Source organism: Phallusia mammillata, chromosome 1, assembly GCF_965637545.1.
Source record: "Phallusia mammillata chromosome 1, kaPhaMamm4.hap1.1, whole genome shotgun sequence".
Classification (NCBI taxonomy): Eukaryota; Metazoa; Chordata; class Ascidiacea; order Phlebobranchia; family Ascidiidae; genus Phallusia; species Phallusia mammillata.
In genome coordinates, this window is record NC_137252.1 from 13,767,518 (window position 1) to 13,787,637 (window position 20,120).

Genomic DNA, 20,120 nt, shown 5'->3' on the forward strand with positions numbered 1-20,120 from the left:
CCTGCAGTCAATAGGCCGATTTCAGAGCCCCTGGTTTATGATTTAGCTTCAGTCGGCCGCGACCCTATCGTGTACGAACTTATCGTCGGTGCTAATTTCTCTGTCGCGGGATCGAGTCTTGCTTGTGTTTTCGTTCGCATGAGCGACGGCTGAGATTCTTGGCGCCCCTGTCCGTCTTGTAACCCCAAACCTCGCCCCGTTGTGTTAGTTTGGCGAAAGTTCACTGGCAAATGCGCAAACGCTAAAATTAGAAAGCGACCCCTTATGTACCAGTACGCGTTCATAAAAGGCGTGAAATTGGGCGATATTACCTTAGCACAACTTCTAGCTAAATATGGACTCTTCAAGGCCTTAAAATACATTTTCAATGTATGTTTTTCCAAACCTGTCTACAAAATCCTTAAGAAACAACCAAACCTAATCTTCACACGAATTGCTTTTTACAGGGACCTCGCTGTCAGTGTCCTAATGGCCTGGAATTGGCTCCCGACATGCTCGGCTGCATCGTACCGGAAGCTTACTTGCTCTTCTCACTTCCGGCCGTCGGAAGCATCCGCGGAATTTCGCTCGACACAGCAGCAGGGGACTCTCCCATTCCGTTTACAACGTCAGTTGACGCCAACGCGCTGGATTTCTCGGTGGCCGACAACATGATATACTGGATCGACGTAACAAACAAGGTATGATTGTGTTTAAATTACGTTTGATTTTTGTTGCGTCGTGGTTGGGCTAAACTTACCGCAGTGGTATATATCGTTATAGATCGGAGTTCTCAACTTTTTTGACGAAGGGCCTTAACGAAAGTTCTGCGGCCATTTTGATTTGATAATAATAACAGTACGCTAACCGTTCGTGGTTCAAAGGTTGGGATCCGGTTTTTAATGACCATACATTCGCATCAATTTTTTTCTCGTGCCTGTTTGACCTCATCCGCCCCGCAGTCTCTAACTTGAAGACTCCGAATGTAGACCAATGCTCATTTAACAAAAGCGACTTTTGAGAGTTGTTATACCTTGCGTACGTAGCGTTTGCGTTCACCGAAACAATGCGAAATATATGACAACAAGTTTCAAAATCTGTAATTTGGATTGGTAAGAAGTTTTGCAAAGCAAAGCATTACGCAATTTGATTCAATTGTACCCGTAAGAAAGTCACACCAGGCGTTTGTCCAACAAAATGGACTATAAAATTTACATTAGAAAATAACTTATTTCCAGTCCATACTCCACATACCGGTTGTAACAATTTTTAAAATGTCGCACAATAAAGCATTTCTCAAATCTTGCTTAACTTGCGTGAGCAGGTGGGTTTTGGTGTTGATGGCAAACGCAACCTCAAATATTTTCAACGACAACAAATTAACACGAGATTCTTGCGAGAACCCCAAACAGACATGTTTATTGCTTACGGGCAACGACCCACATACTGAGTACATGTTTTGGATTTACGGTCGTATTATTTATCGTTCATGTTTTCTGTACACAGAGATGCTAGGGTCTTTGTTTACTCATCTGGGTTTGGGTTTAGGAGAAAAACACACGTTTTCCGTTTTCTATAAACGACTCTCTTTGTTCTTCTGGACTTATTTTTACTTGGTTACTTGGCAATCGAACTAAAATGAAACAGCTTTCCGAAATAATTTTGCAGCCACAAAAAAGTAGAAACGATTTATTGTCTAGTGCAGTGATCTGGTGTTTCGAGAAAGATCGTCTATTGTTCCTCAAGAAATTCGTTGGTTTGTCTTGTTCCATGGAACAGTTGTCAAAAATCACAAATATTAATGCATACTGTGTTCCGTGGCTTTTTTTAAAGATTAAACAACGCTGGCTTTAATGTTCACAACCTAAAAATCTTAGCACACCCCTTTTTAATGCAATGTTTTTTATTCCATCGTTTATCACTTTTCGGCTTATGTAAGTCAAAGTCGTCTGCAAACTCCTAGCAACCGACATTATCGAATGCCCAGAATCGCCCATAACCTCGGTATCTATAAAACACTCGCCTTTTCAGTCGCCCCGACAACCCACCGTTAGCCGTGAGATACACTTCAACTTTTCAACTCCCTTTATTTCTATCTTATGTCGACGATGTGGTCCAGACCCGCTGTGGACCACCCACGATACAGACGACTATATGGAGGTTTCGAGCTAATAGCTATATTTATAAGGGACCCGGTACAGACGGCGGTTAAAACATTGAACGTAAGATGTTACATTCACAAGGTCGTGGAGGAAAGCTATTTGCGGCAGCATTAGAGCCTTGCGTTTCGTTGAACGAGCCTTGCGTTTCGTTGAACGAGCCTTGCGTTTCGTGAAAATTAAGCTAATAACGGCATTTTTAGATTTCCTTTGAATATGGTGAATCTTGACCCTTCTTTCAAATCTCGAACCTTTTTTAAATTTATTTAAGCAATTGTGGTGCTGTCGTGTATCGACAATTGTAAAGCAAGAGTAAAATATTGGTAAAAATAACACTGTCATTAATATAATCAAAACACAGGTAATTAAAAAACACGCTTCTTTTCTGATTCGGCAATTCGATTTTTCGGATAATCGTTTGTGCGTTTTCTGAAGCTTTATTTAGCAATACGAATTATAGTTTATACCGAAGTCCAGCTGGTACGCAAACTTACTGTTAACAGATCGTTTCAGGGGTGCGAAAAACTATCATGCCAGTATCCACTACTTCCGTCATACACACCAACCCTAACCACACTTAACAATTGTGGTTGTAAGTACCACCAACACTGGCAGGCAATTACCAAACAACAAGTGGTTATTTATCATCTTGCCTGTCTCCTGTTTCCGATCGCATTACACAAGTTTGCGCATTCGTTCTTCTACCGTAACGCCCCGAAAACTTGAAGGTTGCTTCTCGTTTGTCTTACTCGCAGGAATTCCAAAGTTGACAGGCGAAATCTCCCCGTTCCCGCGCATTTTAACTGCCTCGTTTGGTTTCGACGGCTTGTTGTCGGTTTATGAATGCGCACTTGACGCCGCAAATGCATCGCACTTAGTGTATATGCCTGTGTACGCTCGTGAAAATTCCGAACTAAAAATCGCTTCAGTAAATTTGTGCGTTCTAAAAATATAGGCGGAAATCTTTGAAGTGAAAAATTAAAGAGCGTCTACTTTTCAGAATTTTAGTCGATAATATTTTCCTAATTTACTTTTTAAAGAAACTTTGAAGCTTTTTCTTTGTAAAACGCAAGGACTTGAGCTTAGCCAACTTTTTTGCCTTACATCCATAGCTTACTGCTGCGCTATCACGTTATATACCTAAAACACAAACATTTGTAAATGGTACTTGTGATTATCCTTGAAGTTTTATAACGTAAGTTTGTTCTGCAGAAAATCTCGCGCGCCTACATGAACGGCTCTCACGTGGAAGATTTCATCAGTGTTGGACTTGAATCCCTCGAAGGTTTGGCTGTTGACTGGATTGGACGCAACGTGTATTGGTCCGATGCTGCCACCAAGCGGATCGAGGTGGCACGAATGGACGGTACCAGTAGGAGACCTATTATCTGGGAGAACTTGGACGACTTGCGCAGTTTGGCAGTGGACCCAAGTAACGGGTTAGTACCAACTTATTGTCATTTCTTTCAAATTAGATCGCAAGATTTTAAGCGGCTTTCGCTATTGAAAGATGCCTTGCAGCCTGTGTCCACATTAGTACTATACAGTCAAGGTTAGCAAATTAATTTGCATAATATATGTTAATATGTGAGTGTAAATACAGGGCCTGTGTTTTTCACCCAAATACTATAAAGCACCGACGTTTTAACTATTTTCCACAATTTTAAACCATTTCCTCATGTCTACACATTTCTTCCTTTGCCTAAGCATAGCATAAAATATTTCAAAAGGCGTTCAGTCTTTTTTCCACAGGTAAAACTCCCTGTTACAATTTACCCCACTCTTTAATTTTAACTTGTGTTTTTTTGTGCAGTTACATTTACTGGTCACAGTGGGGTCCTGACCCGTGTATAATGCGAGCCGAACTAGATGGTTCAAACCCGGTAGAAATCAATGAGAATCCGGTGGGTCGACCCAACTCACTCACCATCGATTATGCCGAACAGAGACTTTACTTCGTGGATCTTGAGATCAGAACAATCGTTTCAACCAACATGAATGGTCAGTTTCACGTTTTTACTTGCAATTAACCATAGTGTAAAATTTTAGTGTCCTTGTGACATGTTGATATTAGTTTTTGCTATCTTGAAAACTTTGTCCTTTTTTGTTTTTAATCCCTTACATTCCGAAAAATTTCAAGCGGTAGTTTCTGTTAAGACTTAGTTAAATTTACTACAAAAGTTGAAGTATCTGTGTTGATTTTTGCCACATTTACAATGAACATTTACTGCAAACAATTCAAGTTTTTACTCTATTTACATTTATGCAGTAACTGTAGACAGTTTTTCCACACTTAAACGTTGCAGTGATGGTCAAGTGGTGGCCCATAAAGATCGTTTGCATTAAGTTAACTCTTCTTTGTTTTCTTTTTTCTGAAACAGGTAGCGACCTTCGAGAAGTCGTTCGTGGCAAAAGCAACCAGACTTTCTTCAGTCTAACCTTATTTGGCGATTACATCTACTGGTCAGACAGCACCAAGAAGTCCATAGAGAGAGCCAACAAAATCACTGGCAACAACAGGTAAGCTTAAGTTGAAACAGTTTTAAGCTTTCGTGCATATTTTAGATCCAAATGTCTAGAATCAGTACTGTGTGTCTGTTTTGAAGATTGTATTTACCAGCTTGATGTTAAACATTAGTTTGTATGAATACAGTCAACCTCGGTTAATCCGGACCCGTTTGGAACAAAAAAATTTCCGGGTTGGGCGAAGACCCGAATTAACCGATAGAAACTAGTTGAAGCGTCATTTGTACCTGAAGTTTTGTCTAAATTAGGCGAAGATCCGGATAAACCGAATCCAGATTAACCGAGGTTTACTGTATTGCGTATCTAATGTCGCAGACTTTGCCCCTTGTAGATGTAAAAAAGGGAATATATTATTTTGTCGTATTTCTAAGCTACAATTTATTTGTGTTAAGACTGGCCGTACTGTCACATTAGTCTAAAATTGTTTTGCACCAATTTATTCTGCAAGTTGACTTTATTTTCACCATGCTTTTCTTTTACAGCCGTGTCATTGAGAAAGGTTTGAGTGACTTGGAAGACATGCTGGTGTACCATGCATCTCGTCAAAGCGGCGTTACAGCCTGCTCCCATCTCAACGGAGGTTGCCAACATCTGTGTCTGAGTTTACACGCCGGGCGACATAAGTGTTCCTGCCCTGCTCACTACACTCTCAACCCCGACAATGTTACTTGTGCTGGTACGTTGTTTTGAGTTTGTCCTTTATGAAACAGTAGTGACATAAAATACGGTTAGAGTTATCACTTTTGAATGCGGTTAGTTGGCAAGGTGAAAACTGCCATAACTATGTCCCAAATTTCTGGTTATATTAGAAATTTTGATATATATGCCTGTCTTCACGTTATATTGACTTAATAATCGGTCAAGACTACATGACTACAAGCTTAGCCCATATGGGCATACAATTCTGCATACAAGATTACATATCAGTGGAATGTTAGATTCTGTTTTCAAATTTCTTACGGAAACGGTCAAATTTACGTTGCATTATCTTGCAATGATGTAGGTTTCCATCTAACGTTTTTTTTGCTTTACAGCCCCGAAAAACTTTCTTCTTGTGAGTCGCAACAAATATATTACCCGCATCATCTTCGAGTCATCGAACGGTCAAGTTGGAGTTGTGCCCGGTGGCGTTATGGGCAACAGAGGCTCGTCAAAGAGACAACAGCCCCAACCAGTCACCATCAAACCTGGCCCTGACGCCGTGCTACCAATCAGAGGCATAAAGGTAACTTACTTTACCTTACGTTACGTTACTTACCAGTTTTACGGTACCTCCTTTTTTATTTATTTTTTCACGGAGTTCCAAACTCGGACGTTTGACGAATCGCGATCAAGTTTTTTATGTCTTTATATCAGTCAGGTGCCCTGGACCATTCGGCCAATTTTCTACCTACATAAAGGTTACTCCTAGCGCCTTAGGTGGTTGTCAAGTATCCATAGAATTCATCTAACTTTTTTTCCAAAGAGCAAATTATCTAGATGCTATGTTACAAAACTTGACCGAGTACCATTACTTAGTTACTTGTAGTTTCAAATCACAAGATGGACTATAAAGTAACGCTCTGAACTCAAACTCACATGCTCTTTTGGTGTAACTTTGTTTAACCGTTACAGGAGGCATTTGCCATTGACTACGACCCGATTGATCAACGAGTTTATTGGTTAGATTACAAACTCGCTCAAATTTGGAGTTCTCGACCAAACGGAACAGATGTAAGTTGAAATATGCATCCAGCACAAGCGCCTGATGTTACCTTTTGTGTACGCTGTATTTATTTTATTTGTTCCTGTTTAGCGTCGAATTCTGTTGGATGGAAATCGCACTGGCCACAAGCCCTACGACATAGCAGTGGATCCTTACAGCAGGGCAATGTACTGGACAGATGCGGCTAACAACACGGTATGTGTATATGTGTGAGAAGTTTGTTGTGCTTAACCATAGCCAGCGTACATTATTGAAACACACCTTGCAGTCTTTCAGTGGAAAAAGGCTGAATCTTACCAAAACCCAAATGTCCTTTTTCGTGGTTCCCACTTTTATGGGGTGAACTTTTATAGGGGTGGATGAACTGATGAACTAATTTAAACAGCACTTGTTGAATTTGTGGCACGAAGTATTGGTCTTTATTCAGTACAAATGCGGTTCGCTTTTTAATGCAAGGCGAACTTAAACCTTTTCAGATTAACTTGATCAAGTTGAACGGCACTGTGGTAGGAACGGTACTGACTGGCCCGATTAAACCTGGTGTATCTGGTCGTTCATCATTTGAAGCTATGCCAAGAAAGTTGGCCGTCGATCCAATGAGAGGGTGAGTACTCAAAATACTGCAGAAGTAGCGAATTGCACGGCACAATTAAATTCAATTTCATTTAATTTTACGCAAATTTGGTGGCATGTATTTAAACCTAAACTATAAATTTAAATAACCCTTTTTTCCGCCCAAACTTATTTTATTTTCCCCAAAAAATGTAAAATGTTGAGACGAGTGTCGATGTTGTTCTCTTTATTTGAGGGATTAACCAAGAGTTTTTCCATCTTACAGTCGAATGTACTTTACCAACATTTGCCGGGACGTTAAGTCGTGTCGTCTCAAAATCGTGGTTGCCACAATCGACGGTTCAGATCCAATTGTTCTCATTCCACGCAGTTTGCGCAACGTCACTGCACTTGCGGTCGACAGCAAATCGAAACAGTGAGTTGAAATTTAAACTAAAACATAAAAAATAACGGTATTTCGTATCTTACTCATGTTTCGAAGGCCATAAGCTTAACTTTGAATTTTTTGTATTCAGACTGTTTTGGGCGGATCGTAATATCATTGAGAAGTCGACTCTAGATGGAAAGGAACGTACCGCGTTCATACAAACCGGTCTTCTTGCCCCAGTCGGTCTCACTGTGTTTGGCGAAAACCTGTACTGGGTCGACGCGGAGGTAAAATTTACTTTTAGTAGTGATGTAAACAATCTATTAGTACGAAATTTTCGTATTTGGTCCGAGTCTTATTTAGACCATTTGATGCATAACTACTTCACAGTATACGTTATGCACCCACAGTATAGCAGTTAGCGAATTGTTTTAGGCGTTTGAGATATACTCCTGGACACTTTACAGTAATACTTCCAGCATTTGCATTCAATGGTGTTTTTGTTGTTTAGTATATTGGCATCTATATACTTGCAGGCGAGTGGCGGTTTGATCGAAGGAGCCAACAAAATGGATCGAAGCAACCGACACAAGATACAAGGCCGTGTCGACCACTTGCGTGACGTTGTCGCTGTTACGTCGATGACCCTGGATGACCTCAGTAGGGACCTTACTTGTTTTAATCCATACTGTTGTTGTATACTTGTTGTGTATGGTTCTCAACCTGGGACATCTAAGGAGTTTACGCGATAGGTTCGGGGGTCCGTAAATGTAAACAATGATTTTTAAGTACCTATAAACAGGTTGAACTTATAGTAGGGGTCCGTTGCTTAAAAAATCTTTTGGAAACACTGTTTTTTGGAACGCATGTCAATTGTGAATGCGCCGAATAAATTATAGGTTCCAAAAGTTAGGAATTCTGTCAAATAATGGATTCAGTCGGTAACCACTATGATATTAGGCCTAGGGTTCAAGAAGGGTATCATTATTCAGCTTACGTTCCAAACAACCTAACCTAACTGCTGGTTAACATAGGTTTCCTACTTAAACCGTATGTTTTTAAAAAGAGAGCAGCAATTTGAAAGTCGGTGTTTTGTTACAACAGATAAACATCCGTGTAAGACTGATAATGGAGGATGTTCGCATATTTGCTTGCCCAACGAAGACGGAACAAGTAAATGTCTTTGCCCAAACCATCTCACCAAGTCTGATGAGTTTGTTTGCAGTAAGTCATTGTTGTTTTGTGTTGATTAAATAAACAACTTGAAAGATCAACACATAATAGTTACGGTTGCAGTCTAATATAATATGCTGTGTGCTCGTTCAAATGAGCACGTGTTTTATTTGGGTTCCAAACGTTTAAAATGTGTATTTGTACAGCGACACGCATACATTGCTGATGTTTAGTCCTAATCGAAAATCCCCAAAATAGTGCGGCCTATTTTATTGTTTCCTTGCAACGTCGAACACTTTTTTCTTGATTTAAATACATGAAATTCGGTTACGATAATATATTAACATTTGATTTTCGATGCACTGCAAAATATAAAACCTGCAGATTTATCTTTTTAAAAATTAAACGTCAGCGTTTTTATGTTTTATTTAAAAAAAAACTTGTTTATTTTCAGTTGAACCACCAACTTGTCCTCCAAACCACTTTACGTGCAGTAGCCGAAACGGGTGTGTCCCGATCAACTGGCTTTGCGACGGTAAACCCGAATGCGACGATAAATCCGATGAGATGGACTGTCCACCTTGCGCGCCTGACCAGTTCCAGTGCGGGTCCATAGTGTCCACTGCTGACCACGCCGGCAACAACAAACTGCTACTTGACAAGCTGGTTGAAGCCGCTGGCAGTCAGTGTGTGCCGAAGGACGCAAGGTGCAACGGTCAAATTGACTGCAGAGACAGCAGCGATGAAATTCATTGTGGTGAGTTGTAGAAAAGCAGGCAAATATCAATGTAAAAGCGTCAAGTCATCATAGCTCCAGGACTGATATCAGTATGAATATATTCAACTGCACTGATGAGACATTATAGGTCGAAACTGTGTACATAGTCTGCAGCTTAGGCAAATTTCAAATTCTAAAAAAATCGTTTCCTTTTTGGCCTATTTTGAGGTTTTGTTTTTAATGGATTTTTCTGTATTAAAGATTGCCTTGAAAACGAGTTTGAGTGTGCATCGGGTGAATGTATTCCTCTATCGAAGAAATGCAACCAGAAGAAAGATTGCAGTGATGGATCCGACGAAATATGCTCATCTCAAGGTACTTATCGCCGTTTTGTAATGCTGGAACGAGTTAAATACAGCACGATTGTTCCCTACCCTGAAAACGTTCTGCTAGTTCTTTTGATCACTAAGCTGCAGACAGTGTTACCTATCAATTAATTGCTCCATTCATAAAAAGAACAAAATACATTTTGGGGTAATTTACTTTTTTGCTGTTTTTCTCGAAACCCATTTTCTCTTTTTTGCGACTTTTTCTCTTACTTTCTTTTTCTTTTTTCTCTCTTTCCATCTGACTCAGCTCTTTGGCCTCTATTTCATGGAACTCAATACTTGGTTCAGAACCAGCAGCACAACAACCGTTCTACTCCACTAATCGGTACTTAAAAACAAAACGCTCTTTAGCGACCTCAACCGAGTATTAACAATGTCACGTGACTTTACCAGGTACCGCCCAGTCAGACCCTGACAACACGTATGTGATTGTGATCGGGATTTTCTGTGGATGTGTCTTACTCATCGGGATCGTTGTCTTCCTTCGTCATTGTATGGTAAGTGAGAAACAGTCAGTACCTTGCACCTTTGCGCCGAACTTTCCAAATTGCCTAAAATGTCGATAGCAAAATTAGGGTGATGGATTGCTTGTGTTGGAGAGTTATGTATGAGCCTTAGTATATAATTTGCAATTTCATTGACAATAATCGCTTTTTTCAGCAGATTTGTATTGTAAAATAACTGACGCCTGGCAGCAACATCCTTTTATTGGGTATTTTTGTGCCCTTCTTAAAACTTATCTGCCTCAACATTTGAAGGAGTTGATTTTATAATATTTGAAGTCCAGCTTGACGAATAGAAAAACTCTCTCTATGTTTCATCATAAGTGATCAAAAGACTCCAGAATAACATATGGTCACTTCTACCTACGATTTTCTCATAAACAAAAGAAACGCACAATGTTGTAAATACAGAACCTACTGTGTTTCGTGTACAGGCGCACAACAACTCTTCCTATTCGACTCCGGTGTTTCTGTGGTCACCGGGTAATCTCAACTCGAACCTCAACGTCAATCTCGAGTTCCAACAGCACGTGGATCCCGCGGACCCGGCGAGTCATCGCACAAGCGCGAGTGGCAACAGTGGAGACGCAGGCCACAAGAAAGCATCAAGCAACGGGCCTTCCCATTCAACTACATCATTTAACGTGTCTATTGTCCACCCCAGAGGCCGGTCTGCGGCCCATTCTAAAGGCATTCCGTTGCGTGTAATACACCCCGGAGTCAATTCGGCGTTGGCGGCTCCCTGGCCCGGTTATCCCTATGCTGTAAGAGGCAACGAAACTGTGGTAGTGGATAGACCTGGAATCCCCGGCGCGTCGAGCAGTTCAAGCTCCAAAACGGTGGTGAATTGCTTTCCGGAGGTAAGACTTTTGCTTCTCTGGATCTACGTACAGTTATATCTAGTGTTTTCACTGTGGGTCTTGAAAGGGTTTCAATCAGACTCATTCATTTTAATAGCAAGAGTCCCCTTTGTTTGTTCGTATGGTTCATATTGTAATATTTTACCACTTACCGCTGATTTGTTCCCACGTTTTTGTCAAAAGAGTGGTTATGACTTAAAATTTTGGCACATAACGAGTAAACATCAATGCACTCTACTCTTAACTTTTGTATGTCGATATGCGGCTGTCCACAAACTATTGTCCTGTGCAAGAAATTCCACCTTGACATATGCAAGGCCGTTTATCTTTGTGCCCCGGTGTATAAACTGTTGCTTTTTTCCAGACCTGGAACCCACCACCCTCCCCCGCAACAGACAGGTCTGAAGGAAAGAGTGGTGAGTGTTATTACCCTGAAGCTCCTCTACCACGCCCTCCCTACCACCACAAGTGCAGGAGCAGTCGAGGACACAGGTAACTTTTGCTATGTTCTTGATGTATGTAATGCAACATTTAATTCGATAATACGAAATGCATTGATTTGTACTGATTAAGGTTTGGTTCGGTTTTATGTTGCATGGCTGACAAGGGTTTGAAAAAAATACGATTCGTAACGTTTTGTGCACCAGGTTATAATTATTGTTAGAAAACTTGAACGGCGCGCGCACAAAGGTTAACGAGAACTGAACATCATTACAGACGCCAACACCATCGGAATACTGGACCACCGCCACCAACACCTTGTACCACTGAAGACAACTGCGACGACGCTGAAGTCTGCAGCAAATCACGCGCGTATGTCAACACAAGCAAACGTGGGGCTGCAGGAAGTCGTTCTGGTGGTAGCAGCGGCGGTAGCGTTCCCCATGATCCACCGCCACCCTATTTCCGCCATCACCACCATCAGTGCTGCTATCATTGCCCGCAACACTACAGCGGTCACCAGCAGAGAGGATGCCACCACTTCTCGCCTGCTTACCACCATTCGCGCTGTGACGGTATGGAAAACTCGTCAAGCTCGTCGTCGCGTTGCCAATCATGCGACTGCCAAAACTCAGATACGGCTGACTGTTCGTGTACTGAGGCATCGCAGCCGTCCTGTCCTCCTTCCTACCACGGCAGGCAGCGATCCAGTAGGAGGCGCTCGGCGCGCAAATACACGAGCGATTTGAATTACGATTCGGATCCGTTTGCGCCGCCGCCCACCCCACACAGTCAGTATTTGTCCGAGTGCTGCTATACGCATGGTGAAACGACAGAGGCCGACGAACCCTTGGAGGACGACATCCCTGAGCAGGCCAATCGGGAAGTGGAAGAGATCACATCTCGGATAGACGAAGGGTCGGAATCAGATAGACTGCTTGAAGGCGCTGCGGAGCCAGACTTTTTTGATCCTAACGAGTTGGATGAAATTGAAGAGGAGGACGAGGAAGGAAGAACAACGGATGATGCAGACACAGTTTTGCTCGCTCCCAGACAAGGTGGGGATGTTTCCGCCCGGACGTCCCCATCCATTACGGAGCGGAGCTTTTTTGCTCGTAACCCCCCACCATCTCCAGTGTCATCTTCCTAACTTGTTCATTTTGCCAATATAATTTCGCATACACCTCTTGCGCATTCGTGTTTGGTGCCCACGTGTTGCGCCCATTTATAAATATTGCATTGTTTCTCATTTTTAACCCTATCTCCATTCATTGTAGGGTGCTTTTTTTAAGCAGTTTTCGAATGATAACATTCACAGCTCAAATCTTGCAGAAAGTCTTTAATTTTTTGGTCGCGTTTTGTATATTGTTTCTTGATCAAGTTTTTACAGCATCGACGTTTGTGTTTTTTGTTTTCCTGCCACCCATCGTGTTTATTGTGTTGCCGTGTCTTACTTCTACGACCTCATGCGTCGCGCGGAGTTCGTTTGATTCCCAGACTTCATGATGCCTTATCATCATCGGTCGTAAGCCTGTAGCTGCCTGTTACACACCACGTAACCATCACTGGCCTTTGTTGGGACTTGAATACAAAACTACATAAAATCGCCTTACAAGTAAATAACGCACATGTGTTGTTATCTTTGTTACATGCAGCATATGGCATGGTTTTCGAAAAAAGAGTAAATTCAATAGCTTTGCGAAATACATACCTCACTTGCCTAAGCAATTCGCGTCCAACAATGTAATTGCGCCCTTTGTACATATTTTTCGCCATTGGACGGTTTATTTTTGTTTACGTGGCATACGAAAGCACACCATCCACTGAGCCCTGAATGATTTGGTGAAACTGAAGGCGTTTCCTGTTTTATGGCATTCGCCCTTCCTCTAGGACTAGGTGACATAAATTCTAATGCAGTTCCAGTACAACGCTTGTTTTTACATCTTTTTTGGATGTTTTTATTCTGTCGAAGCAACCTTAATTTTGCAGTTTTATAAAGCTTTGTAATTTTTCACGAATCGCAGTTCTCTTGAACTCGAGGTTGTTGTCGATTTTGGCCGCAACGCCTCTGGTCTCTGCAGTTTTTATACGTTTGCCGTATTATCACACGGACTTCTGTACAAAACTATTGTGTGTGTGTGTTTTCTATTTTACTTGACTTTGAATAAAATCCACTTTTCGGTCGTATTTGGCTTGTCCTTAACCTCCATTCATTATCAACTTAGCAAAGTGTGTCCCAAATACAATTATCGGGATTTTTTAACTTGAAGCAGCAACAAAAGTGCTACGATTTGAAAATACTCAGTTTATCGTCGGTAGCAGCTGATATGACTTAATTGCAGTCGTAACTGTCGCTTACAACAGTGGTTCTCAAAGTATGGGTCGCGACCCAAACATGGGTCGCGCAGGGTCAAAAAATGGGTCGCGCTATGGTGATTCAATTCTGAACGAACTATTACTGCATTAAGTAAACACAAACAAATTTGCCTAACGTAGAAGTAAAGTCACCTCACCACGTTGTACAGTAAAGTGACCTCATCATTACCACATACAGACGACAATAGGCTTTCAACTTTACTGTTAGGCAAATGGCGATTGTAACATCGTAGCACGGGAAATAATAGGACAGGTTAATCATGCGAAACCGAACTTGGAGATGTAGCAGTAAGCGTTTAAGGATGAATAAGCATTCGTACAAGGAAACATTTTTAGATTTGGGATTCACTTCTATCAACGATCATAGTGCTGCAAAGCCACGATGTGTGTTATGCAGTGTTGTCGAACGAATCGACCTCGTTAAGCCTGCAGCCATTTTGACATGGGCAGACTCCTATGCGGCGACGACGTGGCCTCAAAATTTTTGTTATCGAACAGCATAGTTAAAAGTCGAATCACAGACCTTTTACTGAATATAAAATATCAAGTGGAACTCTCTTGAATGAAAAATTCCGTGCATTGAAAAGAGCCGTGTATTGAACATTTATGAAGGAAAAATTTCAATTTAATCAAACACGCTAAAATCAATCAATCATTTGTTTGTAATAAATCACTGTTTCATGGTACTGTGTACTACAACTGGCCGTCAGCGTCTTTTTTCATGCATATCAGAAAAAAATACATTTTTTGATGTTTGAGGCTTGGGCCGTGAGATGTTCATAAAACTCAGATTTGGGTCGCGGTCAAAAAAGTTTGAGAACCACTGGCTTACAACAACAGAAGTTGATCATCACGCTACATCTCCAATAGCCACAATTTTGGATGCAATGCAAATCACAAGTATTTTCCAGATACAATAAATAAAAGTTAATGTATTGTAAGACTTGTACTTTGTTGTCATGGGATTACATTTTTCTGAAACAAATATTATTTGCTAAGATAAAAAAAATCTGCCATTGTAAATAAATAATTACATGTCAGGACTGAGAAATTCCTTTTTTCACACAAGAGTTCAGTAAACCTATTATTATAAGTACCCTGCTTGTTACGTTTTGTAAATTGTCGTACTTTGCTACATCTTGTTAAGCTTTTCCCAAATCAGCGTTTGTCCGAATTCATTTCGCACCCTGGGTTATTTTGTCATGGTTCGTGAGCATAACGGCTCGAAATCGCAACAGGGGTTGTGACTTTTTCGTGACACTTGTCACTGTTAGTGACAGGCGTCAATGACAGGGCTGGGGTGTCACTAAATCGGTGACAGGGCGCCACTAAATCAGTGACAGGGCAAAAACAGTGACACGGCAAAATCGGTGACAGGGCGTTCTTGCGTTCTTCTTGCGATAGTATGAACACAAGCGAATTTATTAGGTCTTTGCTTGTAAGGGTTTTCTTTAAAAATTGCAAGCAGCAAAGGTTTTAAATCTAAATTTCGTGCAAAAATGTACCTCATGACTTTTTGGTATAATCTTTAAATTCTGCAAGCAGCAAAGGTAAGTGTGTTTTTGAACTTTCATTGCCTGCCAGGCAGTCTGATGAGCTCTAACAGGGCGAAAAAGTTCAATCAATTTGTTTTAAGTAGTTTTTTTTTATTATGTAAACATGTCTAACCTCTGTTTTGTGCCACATTGTCATATCTGAATATTTAACAATATGTAATGTTATGTGCAAAAAGAGGAGATTATCTGAGTTTCCAAACAAAAAAACGTTTTGTACACATGAAGATCAACACGTTTAAAGCTGCTCAAAAAAATAGTGCATCTAGAATTTCCTAGCTTCAGGACAATGTTACAAGTGGTAATGTCTTTTTACCCATTTAAACTGATTCTGCCATATTTACACAAAAAATTGTTGATGTTTTTTGTTTTATTTTTTTTTGCAGACAGCCACAAACATTTAACGATTGGAAACCCAAGATTTAAAGATAACCAAGATTAACACAAGTATTTGGTTGTTGTTATTGGTGTTTGAGGTGTTGTATTTAATTGCACCTTTGAATTGTGTGCACATATTTGTAATTGTCAATGTCTACTTGGAGATTTAAGTTTATACATTATATAACCAGAGATTTTAAAAAATACTGTGTTTCGACAAAATAAAGAAAAAAACAACTGCAAATGAATCACCATGTTTCGAGTTTGTTAAAAGGGGTTAAATGGCTAAAAAACAAAATTAAGTTTAATATGGTTCATTATTTTAAAGTTATTTTGTGGCCAACTTAGCCAATTATATTCGCTCTGTGCGATAAATTTCTAAGTGTGTTTAAATTGGTATGGATGTTTTATGTGTTTGTTAGGTTAGGAATTCCATAGGTTCTGTAATTTAAATAGCTTGTTACCTGGTAAACAATCAAATTCATTGAGTTCGCAAATTTCATTTGGAAACATGGGCAGGAAGAGTCCAGAAGCTTTGATGAAAGCTGACCAGAAGCAGAAACGCTCTACTGATCTTTCACATGTATGTGTTCGAGCAATCAATAATTGTAGTTCTGTAGTGAATAATGTATTATTGATTCAATAATTCTTGTGTATAACAGTATTTTACTTTAAAATCTCTTATTTGTTGAAATATTTTCAAGTCCGAGTCAGAAAATGCTCTTTTTGTTCATTCTACAAAAACGTTTTTATTACACACAGTGATTTGTTACCAAATGTGTTATTTCAGGATGGTGTATCAGCAAGCAAGTCAATATCTTACAAGATGCACGTGTTTTAGACTCTCCACAGAGTATGAGGTGTGTTGAAGGTTTAAATGGTTCAGTAAATTTAAAGTCCATTTTTCAATGGTTTTACTAGCTCTGCTGTAAAATATTGTCATGTGATGAGTTTTATCAAAATCCTAAATTTAACTATAAGCATGCACTAATGGGTTGTGCAAATTTTGTTTTAGTTAAGCATTTGCAATTGCAAGCACATACTGCGCATGACTATTGGTGAACGTCATTCAGTTGTCAACCCACAAAGATGGCTCTGCAACACTTGCCTTACAACTGAGTCTGTTTGGACATGTCTAAGCTACCCTAATGTTGCTTGTGGAAGGTAGGAACCATGGTCAAAACACAAAACAAAATGTTCTACAGTCTATAAAAATGAATAAATAATGTGTGGACTGTTTTGGATGACCATTTGAATATTTATAAAATGGTATATAACCTACAGATATATCCATGAACATGCATTAAACCAGTGGTTCCTAACCTTTTTGGTGTGGTTTCCCATTAAAGTAAATCACCAAGTTCGAATTTCCCCCTCTGTTATTTTTATAATAATGTTTTGTGCCCAACATTAACAAAAAATTATTCTTTAATCAAAAAAATTTTGTGAAGTGATTTTGTCGGGACCTTAAAGGTATACTGCAATCTTATTTATATGTCATGTACTTGCAATAGTCATTTATCGCATCACAATCAACAGACCAAATGCATTTATTCGCGAACAATAACAAAGTCATTGATACTTTTAGTAATGTCTGTGACGTAACAAACGATTGTTGGATTTTTATGCGCCTTGCAAAACTAGGTGAAGTTAATCTTACATGTTGTTGCGGAAAATATTGTATTAAATTAACTTTCAACGGTTAATTTAATAAAAAAAGCCCAAGTTTGGTGACTTCTAACTCACATAATTTCCCTCTAAAAACATTAAATTTCCCACTAGTGGGAAATTTCCCACCGGTTAAGAACCACTGCATTAAACCATTATTTGGAATCTGGTCATCCATTAGTGATTGATGTCAATGAACTCTATGTATATTGCTATGCTTGTAAAGAATATGTTCTCAATGACAACAAATCGGGGAACATCAAGGTGCTACGTGAAACTTTACAGGTAGGCAAATTTGCGTTATTATCTTTTTTAAATTGTAGTTGTGTCAGTCCAAACAATTCTGTGGCATGGTTTCTTGGTCGGAAATTGCCTGGAAAATAATTTATGTTGTATCATGTGACAAAAAGTATTAGCCCATAAATTTTGTTTGTAAAATTTCAATAATATTAAGTTAAACAATTTAGGCTGCTTTTGTGCAGTAGGTAAAATTTGAACAGTTTATGTATTGTGTGCCATAGTAAATATTAAAACTTCAATCAGAAATTCTTAACATTTCTCCAGGCAATTAGATACCAAAACTTTACTGGCACAACTCGTAGTGGACACACACACTGAGGACAGCCACAATAAGTGCAGATGAAGATGTTCAAATGAGGAGAAGATTACAGCAGCAACAACTTGATAGAGATGATACACTTTTCACTGCCATTTGGCATTCAAGGTACTTTTTCACACCGTAAAAGTGCACAAAATTGTGTTACTCCAAAAATTCGATGCCCAAATTTGCCAATTTTCATAAGATTACATAATTTTAGTTTTTTTTGTCTTTACTATGTAGGTTTGTTTGACAAAGAAAAACCTTCAGAAACTGGCAGAACTATGTTCGTAACAAGGACCAACACTGTCAGAGTGATGACGAACAACCATGTGCTACAGTCACACTACAGTGAAACACAGAACTACAAGAAGACTTCATTGGAAAACTCGATGACCACCTTGAAACCTTGTCAGAATTAAAGATCTGCAACAAGTTAATGCTGATTTTCCATTAAACACAGAAAGGAAGGGGATTGATACAAGGTTAATAAGGGAAATTACACTTGATCCTGTTTAAGGTGTTTTACCAGCATTATCTGTTGTGTGGCAGTGCAAGGTCTGATTATGTGGAAAAAATCAATACTGGTGTCTTATTTCAGTAAAACACCATCTCCAGACTGTTCTGTATTTACTCTATCCAAATTGAATACCACATTTCATTTTTTTAGGTGCTCGGTCATTTGCAAAAGTTCCGCCGATGTTTACTTGCCGTTTGTGACATCGAAATGGATGAAACCACTGGGTGCTACGAAGATCCACAAGTTTCGCCATCAAGCAAGTTATGAGTCGCTGGAGGAAGGTCCACCATAGAAATAAGAGCCATGGCATTTTAGCAGGCTAGTCTTTTGCCAGAAACAATCTATTCGAGCAACTGCTTGTATACAGAAAATACTTACATCTCATGACAACTCAGGTTTACTTGTAGTAGGGATTTGACTTGAGGACTCAAGTCTAAATCAATGACATTTCTTAGAAATAAGGAAAATAAACTTTTTAAAGACCTTGCCTTTCAAAATAAGGTCAAGTCTTCGAAATAAGAATAGGATGGCGACCCTGAGTATAAGATATACAATATAATTAAGGCAAGTTTAAATCGTTTTATGTAAACAAGGCACTAAACTTTACCAGTTTTAGTTCAATTCCACACAGACTATTAAGATTTTACTTATAGCCTCACTCGGGTTGGTAGTGTACCTCACACTGTGCTTCATGGACAAAGCGCCTCATGGCGATATCCCTGACATATAACTTCTCAATATGGCTGTAGACTAGCCTGCTAAAATGCCATGGCTCTTATAAAGGCAAAGCTTTGTTTCATTTGGTATGAAAATGTATTGGTAAGACCATTAAATATTTTCTAGTCTTGGCAATGTCCTGTTTGCTTATAAATTGTGATGTTATGGATGTGTGTATTGGTTTATTCTATTTGTTGTTTTCTTAACTGAAGTCTGTCCACGCCAGATGGTAGATATGGTCATGTAAATGTGCCATAACAGCTCCAGTATTTAACCCACTAGCAGCCCAAGTTATAAACCTTTCTTATAATCCGACACACTCCGGGCTGGTTGCTTTGGCAGTTTTGACAGCCTGAAACAATGGGTGGTACTAAATACTGCATGTTACCGTATGTTATTCTGCTTAAAATACTGCATGGTATGTGAAATGCGAGAATACAAGCCCCAACAAGGGAAAATTAGACCAGATTATAGCATTGTTTTAATTACAAACCTTCACCCAACCAGAATAGCTCTAACCGTTAGCGCTTTCAAAAGTTCGCAAAACTATATTTTCGTAAAGGCATATTCAAGTCCTTTACAACTTCCTGCCATGTTATAACATGCGGTATACCATGCGGTATTTAGTACCACCGGAAACAATCGCCTATCGGCGTTACAATTTAAAAGTGTTGATTGGGTGATTGTGGTTTGATTTTTTATTATTTTGCACGTAGCATCCCCCCTAAGATGGGTATTTTTTTTTGAATTTTAAGTGTCAATTGCATTGTTACAGGAGAGTATTAATCTATATACTGAAAGCTAGAGAATATCGTGTGCTTGCTTAGCTTTTTAAGTTCTTTATCACACCTTGTCTTCACTTTAAGCATTCATAAATTCGTTGTTTTTTGTTCAGTAATAAAAGCTGTCTGAAATAG

At 39.6% G+C, this 20,120-nt stretch overlaps 2 protein-coding genes across 5 annotated transcripts in view; both read left to right on the forward strand.

Annotated features, from left to right (window-relative positions):
- LOC145224093 (low-density lipoprotein receptor-related protein 6-like) overlaps positions 1-13,580 on the forward strand; it is a 35,585-nt gene extending 22,005 nt beyond the window's left edge. The window contains exons 12-31 of one of the 2 annotated variants that reach the window (XM_080090527.1): positions 447-680; positions 3,351-3,577; positions 3,952-4,139; positions 4,520-4,658; positions 5,147-5,340; positions 5,699-5,889; positions 6,279-6,377; positions 6,460-6,564; positions 6,846-6,973; positions 7,208-7,357; positions 7,458-7,596; positions 7,846-7,969; positions 8,414-8,533; positions 8,937-9,239; positions 9,462-9,575; positions 9,837-9,914; positions 9,983-10,086; positions 10,527-10,952; positions 11,317-11,444; positions 11,670-13,580. In XM_080090527.1, the coding sequence (XP_079946653.1) occupies positions 447-680; positions 3,351-3,577; positions 3,952-4,139; positions 4,520-4,658; positions 5,147-5,340; positions 5,699-5,889; positions 6,279-6,377; positions 6,460-6,564; positions 6,846-6,973; positions 7,208-7,357; positions 7,458-7,596; positions 7,846-7,969; positions 8,414-8,533; positions 8,937-9,239; positions 9,462-9,575; positions 9,837-9,914; positions 9,983-10,086; positions 10,527-10,952; positions 11,317-11,444; positions 11,670-12,543 (4,065 nt within the window). In that variant the 3' untranslated portion in view covers positions 12,544-13,580. The remainder of the gene's footprint in view (positions 1-446; positions 681-3,350; positions 3,578-3,951; positions 4,140-4,519; positions 4,659-5,146; positions 5,341-5,698; positions 5,890-6,278; positions 6,378-6,459; positions 6,565-6,845; positions 6,974-7,207; positions 7,358-7,457; positions 7,597-7,845; positions 7,970-8,413; positions 8,534-8,936; positions 9,240-9,461; positions 9,576-9,836; positions 9,915-9,982; positions 10,087-10,526; positions 10,953-11,316; positions 11,445-11,669) is intronic. The other variant, XM_080090534.1, reaches the window with a different exon arrangement.
- Positions 13,581-15,168: 1,588 nt separating this feature from the next.
- Positions 15,169-20,120, forward strand: LOC145224370 (ubiquitin carboxyl-terminal hydrolase 44-like). Of its 3 annotated transcripts, XR_013859625.1 has the most exons (9): positions 15,169-15,319; positions 15,709-15,769; positions 16,123-16,283; positions 16,491-16,560; positions 16,716-16,864; positions 17,595-17,653; positions 17,933-18,092; positions 18,210-18,451; positions 18,637-20,120. XR_013859625.1 is itself a non-coding variant. In XM_080090863.1 (6 exons), coding segments are annotated over exons 3-6 (243 nt in total). In that variant the 5' UTR covers positions 15,169-15,319; positions 15,709-15,769; positions 16,123-16,281; the 3' UTR covers positions 17,505-17,588. The 3 variants fall into 3 exon arrangements, 2 of the variants coding, with proteins under 2 accessions (XP_079946989.1, XP_079946997.1); XM_080090863.1 differs by lacking the exons at positions 17,595-17,653; positions 17,933-18,092; positions 18,210-18,451; positions 18,637-20,120 and adding an exon at positions 17,483-17,588; XM_080090871.1 differs by lacking the exons at positions 16,123-16,283; positions 17,595-17,653; positions 17,933-18,092; positions 18,210-18,451; positions 18,637-20,120 and adding an exon at positions 17,483-17,588.